Consider the following 12,509-nt stretch of genomic DNA (forward strand, 5'->3'; position numbering starts at 1 on the left):
GTAGGGAATTTGGTATATCCCTTAGTCCAAAGAAAAGTATCTTTATTGTTCATTAAGGTAAGCTTCTTGGACACATAGTGCCAAAATAGGGGATTACCATTGATCCTGAGAGAGTCAAAGCCATATTAGAGCTGCCATTACCCAACAAAAAAAGGGTTGCAAAGCTTCTTAGGTAAGATTAACTTTTTGAGAAGGTTTATACCTGATGTTGCAAATCTTTTGCAACATTTGATTGCCATGTTAAAGAAGAATGCAGTTTTTAGCTGGACTAAGGAAGCCAAGTATAGTTTTGAAGAAATCAAGGAGGCTTTAGCAACAACTCCTACTTTGGTGAATCTTGATTTTCCAAAAGATTTCACTCTATATGCTTTTGGTAGCATAGATTCATTTTTTTCTATGCTGGTTCAGAAAAATAATGATGGCTTAGAGCATCCAATAGCCTTTTTAAGTCGATGCTTAGCTAATTGTGAGAAGAAGTATACTTTTGTTGAGAAGCATGTTCTTGCTGTGATTAGGAGCTTAAAGAAATTTAAGCATTTAATCTCCACCAACAAGATTCATGTTATGGTCACACACCCTAGTGTGAAGGAATTTTTGTTGAGGAAAGATCTGAATGAAAAAAGAGCAGGGTGGATCACTAAAGTCATGGAGTTTGATGTTGACATCAAAATTACAAGTTTGTCAGGGGTAAGGGATTGTGTGAATAGTTATCCTCAAGTCCTCAAAATGAATAGAAATTAGAATCATAGACTATTTTAGTCAATGATAAGGAGCTTTAGAATGCTGCACTTGTGTTACATGCAAGTTGGGTTTAGGATATGACCCATTTTCTATAGACTAGTGAATGTCCACCAAATTTAGATAGAGCTAAGAGAAGATACTTTAGGTTGTAATCTATTCTATATGTGTTTATTAATAACATTCTTTTTAGAAAGGACCTTAATGGTGTTCTATTAAGGTGTATTGACAATGATTAAACAAAAAAAGTGCTTCATGAGTTCCATGATGGAACTGCAGGGGGTCATTTTGCCCCAAGAGCAACAACATGGAAAATAATGAGAGCTAGATATTATTGGCCAAGATTGTTTAAGGATGCCCATGCTTGGGCAAGAAAAAGTGTAAAATATGCTCTTTTTACTGTAAAAGAGAGGTTGCTAGCTTTGTCTCTGCAACCTATTTAGGTTGAGCAACCCTTCATGATATGGGGCATTAATTTTATTGGACCAATAAATCCACCTTCAAGTGCAGGTCACAGATGGATACTTACAACAACTGATTACTTTACACGATGGACTAAAGTAGTGGCTTTGAAAGAAGCCAATGAGTCCTGTTCTGAGATTTTATGAAGATATAGTAATGGGGTTTGGAGTACCCGAATCAATCATCTTAGATAATTCCTTAGCATTTATTGGATTAATTGTGACTGATTGGACTATCAGAATTGGAATTTAATTGAATACCTCTTCAAATTATTACCCACAAGGTAATGGTTTGGCTAAGAGTACAAATAAGAATCTCATCCGGATTATTAAAAGAACCATGGACGATAATCAAATAACTTGTCACACCAAGTTGAAATTTGCTTTCTGGACAAATAGAATAACTCCCAAAAGGTCCATTGGGAACTCTCCATATGCACTGGTTTATGGTAAAGAGGCAAGATTGCGTTTATCTATTGAGCTACCAACTCTTGATATAGTACATCATCTGGAGATGTTTGAAGAACAAGACCGAATGAAAGTTATGTATGCTCAACTCATGGAGCTGGAAGAGATAAGAGATAAGGAAATGAAGTCTATGGAGTATCATCAACTCCAAACAAAAAGAGTCTTTGATAAGAAAGCAACTCCTAAAATGTTCAAAGAAGGTGATGTTGTACTCAAGTGGGATGAATTGAAAAGTAGGCCAGTAAAGCATACAAAGATTTATAACTTCTGGAGTGGCCCATTTGATATTACTGAATGCAAGGAACACAATGCATTCCAATTATCAAAGATGGATGGAGAAATATTTCCTATCCCAGTTAATGGGATACACCTCAAACAATGTTTTGAGGTATGGACTATCTTGTATATGCTAGGTTAGTTTTTTCGCTTTCAATAAGTGTTGTTGCACTATAGTTTAGATGCATTTTTCTTTCCCTAAGTGCTTTTCAAGCATAGTTAGGTAGTTTTATTTCTACATTTTCCTATTTAAATAAGTTTCCCAAGTGGTCTGATTTGTTTCATTGAGTTTAAGAAGTTCTGAGTCTTTTTCATAAGTCATAAGCCTAGTTCCCGAGTGACTTTGTGCCCAATGGACAAGCCTAGGCAACTGGTCTTAATGCTTAGCAGACAAACATACAACAGATGTTGCCAAAAATATTACCTAATTTTCACTACAACTCAATCAAGAGGAGCATATTGTTTTGAAATTGAAAGAATAAAAGGTACATTTTCATCTCTCCTTTTGAGATCAAAACTGCAAAAGCAGAAAACAAGAGATTATCTAATAATTTCTTGCAATTTTACAAATGCATACAAGTTTTCTGAAAAAGATAATCTTTATTGATGATAAAATATACATTTGTCTCACACAAGCTGTGAGACTAACTATTGCTTATTCAATGTAAACAAATAATAGTATATACATGAATAGATAAAGAATGCAAAATGCATATAAGGAGAGGGAAGTCATTGCTTGAATGTCTAGTTCAATGTGTTGTCCTATTAGGTGTCTTGCTTTTGCTACTTGTAGCTTCCCCAATTCCAGTTTGCTCCTAGTCCCTGCATTTGAGTGATAAAATGATGTTAGAGAAATAAAGGTCTCCAACATCATATGTACATTATACCTATGCATGTGTAAACTAAACTTTAAGTACATTGAACAAGCAATGCATACTGTAGGTGTTTAGGAAGCAGTTGAGCCATCATAAAAATGTGCAATATACATTTATTTTTCTAACATGTTTTCTTCATGTACAACTACAGGTGAAAAGTCATGTTCTTTTGATTAATCAGATTTAGCATGTGGGGTGAAATGTGGCTCCCACAAGGGTAGAGCCCAACATGCATCAAGAAATAGGAGTAATGATAGTTATGACATCACATTAAGTGCAAACTTCTTGGTGGCAATCATGCAACAATCCTTTACCCCTTTCCCATGGTAATAACAATAAATGAGTGCTTGTTGCTTATGGTAGTAGGCTGATAGCAATATGTGAATCAAACCTATCATTACCAACCTATTGTTAGGAGTAACAAATGCTCATTTACATGGATAATCATACAAAATGGGCAAGAAAAGATACACAACTGTCATCAAGAAGGTATCAGTCATTAAATTATAACATAAGCCTATATAATATGAGGATAGTGAGTAAGTGAAGAGTCTATACCATCTCAAGGACAATTAAGAGATGTGTACTCAGAAAAATGAGAGTCATATAACTTCCAGTATAGTAAATCATGCTTCAATCACAGTCACAAAGATCTCTTCTAGACAACAAACACAAAAGCCATGAGGACCATGTTTTGAAGACTAAAGAATAGATTTGAGTTTATCATTAAAAAAAAAGTCTCAATGAAAGAAACTTGTGGCAATAAAGTACAGTCATCATGACTATTGAGAAGTCAAGATACCATTTCAAGGAACCCGAGATAGTGATTTGAAGAACACAATGCATGTAATTCATTGTATAGTGAATGATCATCTCCAATATCAACCCATGATTAAGAACAACAACCCCCAAAGAAGTCATGGATAGTAAAGAACCAGTGAATGCCATCACCATGAACAAGGGGCAGTGATCAAGAGGCCCTGCTAAAGCATATATGATGTATAAGAGAACCTTATAGTAGTCATAGGTTAAGAAAGCAATGCTCTGCCAAAATGGAATCATATAGGGTTTTGAATAATGCATAGCAGAGTTAGCTGCCCATAAAAGCATCACAATCACAATATCAACATTCATGACTATTACTAGTACCAAAATCCTATTAGAGTAGTAAAGGTAGCAGAAAATATAGAGTTATAGGGACAATGATTAGTCATATACAATGAAAGAGACTCATGGAAGCCTATAAGAAGACAATCCCTATCATAAAGACATGGGTTTTCAGGTCATAATCAGAGGACATAATGGAAGAATCAATCCTTGCAGTTTTAAAAGAGAAGATCACTATCAAATTCAAGAGGCACAAACATAGTGAATAGCTTCATATGATGCCAAGGCCTAGTAAAAGTCAACCCAACAAAAAGTTAGGACATAGTTGATAAAGAATGAAGCCTTACACATACATAATGAGCAGTGATAAAATAAAGAAGAATATGCATAGATGTCTGTTTTAGAGCTATGGAAATAGTGAGTCCATAAAATGCATTCATACACAAGGATAACTACAATTCATGAAAGCATGAGCCAATGGATGACCAAAGTACAATGTATGGACAACAACATGGTTTTGAAAGGACAACCTCTTCATTAAGATAATGAATATCACATAGGAAAAGCTATTGTTGCAGCATGAGGACATAGTACACAGTCCTCAATTCCAATGAAAGGCATTAAAATAATCTCACAAAGAAGAAAGGTAATCATGGAAAGGTTGTGAATATATTTTATAATCCTTTTTTTTTGATAATATATAACAATGGTAATACTTTTTCAAAGCCATGTGACATTCATCAATGAAAGAGAGAATCACTATCAAAAGGCCATAAAAAACAAACCAGTATGGTATTTAATCATATTGCCAATGATTGGTCATTGAGGCAGAGAGAGAACAATGAATTCAAAGCACTGTTTTGGCAATCCTTATAAAATTAGACCAAGAGGGTTTTTCTCAAAATAATAGTTTAAATATGGAATAAGAGCTTCATGATCATCTTAAACTATCATTCAAGACTACAATGCCAAACATTAGCCTTCTAACAATCAATATATCATAGAAAAGTAGTGAAAGGGCATATCTCAGTATAAAAGTAGAGTATCAGGACAAAGGTATAGTGTAAGGGCAGTCCAATCATAGTGACTTGTTGATATTAGTGACTTGTTGATATTGCAGGTCGAATTAAAGAAAATGATGAATAATCATACCAAAGGTAATGGCTTTGACAGTCTCTAAAAGACATAGTACACATTTCCAGAACAATAAATTGTGAATATATCAAAGAACCGAAGAAATCTTGCATTCAACATCCTCATGGAAACATTCAAAGTGAATGCAAAGGGGTACGATACCATATACCTACATTTTTCTGATAGAACTTCATCACACAGTGAGGTCAAAGAGATGAGATAGTGAGCAACATTGAAAGCCTCTAGCAGTCAGAAAGTCTCAAAGCTAACAAAAATAGTGATATGAGAGACAAAGACCAAAATCTTTGTCAAAACCCTACAAGGACAGGCCCATAATCACAAAGGGAGGTTCACAGTATCATGAAGGATCTTGTGCCATAAAATGATAGTGGGTGGTGGATATCTTCAAAATGTAGAGGCCTAAGACAATAATGATAAGAAATATTCATACACAGTCCCCTTGACACCATCAAAGGCATCTTCATATCTTGAAAAAGTAGAGACAAAAGCGACCAATGATCTTGTCAAAGCATACCCGCCAAAAAGAGACAAGACTAGATCACAAAGATATAATGCATTTTTGTACTAGGTAAAAGGAAACATAAAAGAGATTTACCACTTTCAACCTGTTAATGCTCTAGATTTGCAAAAAATACTTCCAAAAGCCTTCATTCCAAAAGGAACCCTTGGTTGGAAACATCCTCATCGTGACACATATCACAGAGGGGTAAAGAAAAGAGAAAAATATGAAAGAATGAGTGGTTGTGATGTCTTTAGGGTTTCTATTTACCCTAATGTGCTCGATAAACACTTGAGTATTTTTGTTTTCTTTTTTTGATATTTCCCCCTCTCTCACTAACACCCCTTGGGTATTAATAAACATTGAGTAAATATTTCTTATAAAATTAGGATGACATGTGTTGCCAGTATTATTTATTGAGCAAAGGATGTAACCAATGAATTAAATGACAAGGGGCAAGTCAAATTGAGGTGGTTAGGAAGGTTATGCCAAGTATTAAGTTTAAAAAGGGGATAAAGATGAATTTGTTGAGGAGAGGCCAAGTGTATAAAAGGTGTAATGACAAGTGCCAATTTTATATGTCTCATGTACCAAAGATATAGGAGTTGTTTGAGAAGATATAGGGGAGTTGAAGAGTTGTTACAAACATAGGGAGAGCATCTAGGAGATGATTCATCCTTGTTGAAGGAAATTTATGCCTTCTATACCAAGTGTTAAGAATTTTTGAGGATTATTTTGTGACTCATTATGATGGACTTAGTCTTGCATGACTTTTTTACACGTTATGAGCTCATTTCATGGAGATTGAGGGACTAGATTTTAGGCTTGGAGAGTGCATCCGACCCAAGTTGGTTTTCTTTTCCTTCTTTGGTGGAACCACTTGGGCTTTGCTATATAGTCGCTTTGTTGACTCATTTTGAGTTCAATTCTTATTATGCAATTTTTTGGACTTAGTGATTTTTACAGTCCTTAGTCAGATTTTGGAGCATGCTTTGTAACTCATTTTATGGATATAAAATATAGTAACACCTTGGATATTATAGATTCAATTTTTCCTTCTTATTATTGTTGTATATGTATTACCTACAGAAATGAGTTGTGCAATTTAAATTATGTCATTAGTATTCAAGTGTATGAAAATATGAACTTTCATAATCTTAGTTAGTTTGGTGTATCACTCAGTATCTTCATTTTCAGTATTCCCTTTTCAAGCATTCCTTCTCCCTTTTCCTTTTTCAGAAAAAATCAGTAGTTATAGGTGATAAACAACTACGAAGCTGGCCTATCTGGAGGTTCATTCTTACTTTGGGTAAACTACAACTCGAAAATGTTCCCATATTTCTCTATCTAACTGATTTTCACAACTGAGTTCAGGTGCAAGTTTAAGAGATAACATATACAACTCAAATAAGAGAAAATATGAAAAGGAGGTGGGGTTTGCATGTGAAGGGTTGTGTGGATTTAAATGTATATGGAAAAGCATTAGGGTGGAGTTGGAAATCCTTTCAGGACCTTCAATTTCCAAGGGAGTATTTTATTGAGAGTAGGACCATGGCTTTTAGGGACTCCAATGGCAAATTGATTTGTGCAGGTGCTAAATAAGGATCATATAATACCAAAGATGGTTATAAAGATATCCTTACGAAGCAAAATTGGGTCCAGTCAGATATGCCTCTTCAACTTTGCTAGAGTAAATGATGCTTGCCACAAGAAGACATTTTTGCTTGGGAAATGTTAAAAGGGAGGATACTAATAGTGGAATGGTTTCAAAAGATTAGTTTTAGTGGCCCCTCCACATGTGTTTTGTGCGAACATGAAGAAGAATAAATTAACCATCTATTCCTTGATTTTCCTTTCTCCCTGAGATGTTGGAAGTGGTTGTGTGTGAAATTGGGTTGTTCAACAACTTTGCCCTTGGATGTTCAAAATTTCTTTCAAAGCTAGCTGACTCTCAACAAGGCTAGTTTGTATAGTGGTGGTTTAGTCACCGGTTAGGAGGGACCTCAAAGAGATCAATCCGGACCGAGAAAAAAGATTAAACACAATGGAAACAAAAGGATATGATGGAGGCAATGCAAAACAATGAATTAGATCATGAAAACTAATTACAAATAACCAGTAACATTCGAGATACAAGATTCGACTCACTGGCCTACTACATACATGCTGAATTACAAAATCTGTCAACTCTGGACCTCTGAATCTTAGGATATGTCTTCTTTGTTCTCTCTGATTGAATTTTGATGATAAATTACATTAATTTATATGGTCTAGAGGGATCCAGGTTAGACCAAGTGGGATCAAATGTCGAAGAACAAGATCAAATGTGTAAAATCATGAGGTCGGCCTCTGCCAATGAAAATCCTCCATAAAATCCAAAGGAAGAAGTGTGGATTAGAGGGAAGGTCTGCCACATTCCAAGGAACATTGGAATCAATGAATTGAAGCTCCACAAGCTCCGAAAAGGATTCACAAGATTCATCAATAGCAAATAGGTCCAAGCAGTTCTGGTGTTCTAAGCCAGAAAAATGTCTCAGAATCCAGAAGCAATAATTTGCTGGAAAAAGATCCAAACGTCCCATGGTTTAAGAATAAGGAAGATAATCATGTTCACAAGAAAAATCCAGCTCCACAAGATCCAGTGAGAAAATGCAGAAAGAAATGCTGAAACTGTGAAAATAGAAAACAAGCTGAAAATAAATGTTTTTGGTTGATGCAAGATTGCCAAGAAATGGGGATGCTCCTGCATCAAACATCTAGGGTTGTTGAAAAAAAGAGAGTCCCTCACTTTGCTGGGGTTAGAGGAAAACCAAGGTAGTCCACCTCTGCCTAAGAAATCCAAGATGAATCTTCAACTGGTCTATCCTTCTACTTCACAAAATGCTCCTTGTACTGACTGCTCTGGGTGCTATGCCCAATCCTACTATCCAAAATGTCTTCAATCTGAACTAGTTCTCCAAGTCTACAATACTGCCTTCACTAACTTCTGATTCATGATACTGATGTAGATTTGTAATATTGAATATAGGTGAAATACTCAAACTATTTGGTAGCTCCACTTCATATGCATTTCCAGAACCGAACTTCCTCATCTGCAACTTGTTATAGGTTCCAAACGGAAATATTTTTTTTCTCATATACACCATCACTTCATCGCCAACTTCAAATTCCTTATGTCTCATATTCTCATCTTCTTTCTCCTTATACATGTTCTTCATATCCTCGAAATGCTGCTTAACCTGAATATGTAAGGCCTTCATATGATCTACAAACTCTTCTGCATCCACACTCCTCTTTTCTTCATTACTGATATCCCTCAATTATGATATACCTTTAGGGTGTGATCCTGTAACAATCTCAAAAGGTGTTCTTCCGGTATTCCTATTCACTGAATTATTATAGGCAATTTTTGCTTGTGCAAGGATCAAATTCCAACTTTCGGTCTCTTCTCCAACTAAGCATCTCAACAAATTTTCCAAACTCTAGTTTACTACCTCTATCTATCTATCAGTCTATGGGTGAAAAGTAGAACTGAATTTCAAATCTGTCTTTATCTTTCTCCAAAGTGTTCTCCAAAAATAACCAACAAACTTAGTGTCTCTATCTGAAACTATTCTCTTAGGTAATCCATGTAATCTCACTACCTCCTTGAAAAACAAGTCAGCTATATGCACTGCATCTGATGTCTTCTTACAAGGTATGAAATGAGCCATCTTCAAGAATCTATCCACCACCACAAATATAGAATCATTTCCTCTTTGTGTCTTAGGTAATCCAAGTATGAAATCCATGTTTATGTCCTCCCAAGGTCTCTCTGGTACTGTCAAAGGCTTAAACAATCCCACATTCTGACTACCACCTTTTGCAACTTGACAAACTCTACAACTCTGCACAAATTTCCTGACATCTTTATGAATTTGAGGCCAAAAGTAATGCTCCCTCACCAATGCTACTGTTTTGTCAACACTAAAGTGTCTGACTAATCCTCCACTATGTTTCTCCTTTATCAGATTATCCCTCATAGAACTCTTAGGTATACATAACTGAACTCCTCTAAATAACATCCCATCCTGAATGAAATAATCCAACCATTGAGTTCTATCCACCATAATTGGTTCTCTACATTCTCTCCAAGGTTGTGCAAAACTTGGGTCATCATCATACAAGGTCTTCAACTCCTCAAATCCCAATACTATCACTCTCATCTCTGTTAGAAAATTCCTCCTCCTACTCAAGGCATCAACAAATTTGTTTGACTTCCCACTCCTATGATTCAACATAAAGGTGTAACTCTGCAAGAACTCTACCCATCTCATATGTCTCTGATTCAACTTACTCTAACTGTTCAAATACTGCAAGGCTTGATGGTTAGTATACAACACAAATTCCTAAGGCAACAAGTAATGTCTCCATTTCTTCGAGGCTTGAACTATGACATAAAATTCCAGATCATACATCAAATATCTCCTCCTGGCATCATTCAATTTTTCATTGAAATAAGTTATTGCTCTCCCTTCCTGACTCAATACTTGCTCCAATTGCATTCCCACTTACATCATAGTCCACTTGAAATACATTGTTGAAATCCGGTAAAGCTAACATAGGCTTCTTAGTTACCTTCTTCTTCAGTAACTTAAAAGTCTTATTTTCTCTAGTGTCCACTTGAATTCCTTCCTATCTCCCCTCATTGTCTTAGTCATAGGGCTACAAACTGAATTAAAATTTCTGATAAATTCTGGTAGAAACTAGCCAATCCATGAAATGATCTAGCCTCTCCAATGCTTTCTAGTGTAGACCATTCAACAATCTCTCTTACATTCTTAGGGTCCATCTTCAATCCCTCCGCAAATATCATAAATCCCAAATAGACTAACTCTTCTTTCATGAAACTACACTTCGTAAGATTTATCAACAACTTCTCTTCTCTCAACCTCTGCAAAACTTGTCTTAAATGCAACAAATTCTCCTCTTTTGTCTTACTGAAAATTAGAATGTCATCCAAATATACAATAACAAACTTACCCAATAATTTCTTTAATACTTCATTCATCAACCTCATGAAAGTACTTGGTGCATTAGTCAACCAAAAAGGCATCACCAACCATTCAAACAATGCTTCATTTGTCTTGAATGTTGTCTTCCACTAATCTCCTTCTTTGATTCTGATATGATGATATCCACTCTTGAAGTCTACCTTTGTGTAGTATTTGGATCCACTCAAGCAATCCATTATTTCATCCATCTTAGATAAAGGAAACTGGTACTTCACTGTGATCTTATTTATTCCTCTTGAATCAGTACACATCCTCCATTCTCCATTCTTCTTAGGTGATAACACTGCTGGTACTGCACAAGGACTCAAACTTTATTTGATCAAACCTTTCCAAAACAATTTGTGCACTTGCCTATTCAACTCTTCATTCTCTGCTGGTGTCATCCGGTGTGCAGCTTTGTTAGTCAAACTAGCTCTGGGAATTAGGTCCATGCAATGACTGATACTCCTCAAAGGTGGTAATCCATTAGGCACGTTATTTGAAATGATGTCTTTATATTATGTCAACAATTCTTTTATCTCCTCTGGTTGTTCTTCATCATGTTCTAAGTTCTCAGTTTATCATGCCCAAACTTTTGGGCAAAAATGCAACAAATTTTTTTGTTAATAGCACTATAATACTTGACGTTCTAAGTTCAAAAGGTGTGATAACTTAATTAGTTTCACTAAAGGATAACTCAAGTGTCATTAAGAATGGGTTTCTAAAGAGAGCGATAATTTATTTAATTTAAACTAGAAGACTTAGGTCTTATCTCAAATTCCTAAGCGATTTAATAATTAAATTATTCAGATTTTATCCAAGTGTTGAAAACTATTTAATTTTTTGTTAAATATAATTCCTGATAAATTATATTTTAATTTCTTGTGATTTACTAATAATTCCCATTAGTTTACCAAAACTTGCTTAGGGATAATTATTTTAAAACCCAATGACGTTAATTTTATCTTTAGGGGTAATAATAGTTAGATTAATACTTCACCCCGTTTTTCTTGACCCCAATAATATTAATATAACATCGTTAAGTTAATATTAGTCCAAAAGTCTAATACATCATTTGATAATAATTTATTTCCACTTTAAATTTATAATGACCATTTAAAAATAATCCCTTTAAAATACAAATATTTAAATATATCTTTCATTATTGAAAACTAACCCCCTTTAAAATTTAAATAATCCTTTACAACAGATACAATTAAAATACCCCCATTTAAGTTAAAAAAACTCTTTAAATTTAAAAATCAATAAGTTACAAATCTCCTAATAATTAAGCTCCTCATTTTAAAAAAATACTCCCTTTCTAAACTAATTCAATATTTTCTTAACACAAAATATCCCCTTTAAAAAGGAACACCCTCTTAAATTAAAATAAAACACAATAAAGTTTAATAGAATTCCTTTATTTGAAATGGGGTTCCCATTTAGGGTTTCTTCATTTTTCTAAATGAAGTATCTATCCTCTTTTATTTTCTTTTTACAAACCCTTTTACCCTAAGTCGGGTTAGGGTTCCATCATGAAATACTTTCATGGTGGAATACTTTTTTGTTATTGTAGGGTCCTTTTGTTGCAGGTTTGGGTGAAACATGGCGGTGAGGCAAAACTTGCCATGGTGGACGACACTACCGATTCGTAGGCGATGTTGCTATTTTCACCACGACAGAGGGTTGCACAAGGGTGGCGGGAGTTGGACGATGGCGGCCCCTCTGGGTTGGCACAGTGGCGGCCGCTGTCCACTATGGGCTGCCACAATGGCGGTCGCCGTCCACTGTGGTTTGCCACAATGGCAGCCACTGTCCACTATGGGGCGTCCATAGTGGCGGGTTTCATCCTGCCCACTGTGGACGACTCACAATGAGGCACGTGCAAGAAAGCAAG

General features: G+C 35.3%; 1 protein-coding gene across 1 annotated transcript; it reads left to right on the forward strand.

Annotated features, from left to right (window-relative positions):
- Nucleotides 1-1,539: 1,539 nt before the first annotated feature.
- On the forward strand, nucleotides 1,540-12,267 carry LOC131063528 (uncharacterized). The gene is made up of 2 exons (XM_057997380.1): nucleotides 1,540-2,055; nucleotides 12,205-12,267. Exons 1-2 carry the CDS (start codon nucleotides 1,540-1,542, stop codon nucleotides 12,265-12,267), a joined length of 579 nt encoding a protein of 192 aa, XP_057853363.1.
- The last annotated feature ends 242 nt before the right edge of the window (nucleotides 12,268-12,509 follow it).

The sequence above is a fragment of the Cryptomeria japonica genome, chromosome 4, assembly GCF_030272615.1.
Source record: "Cryptomeria japonica chromosome 4, Sugi_1.0, whole genome shotgun sequence".
Taxonomy (NCBI): domain Eukaryota; kingdom Viridiplantae; phylum Streptophyta; class Pinopsida; order Cupressales; family Cupressaceae; genus Cryptomeria; species Cryptomeria japonica.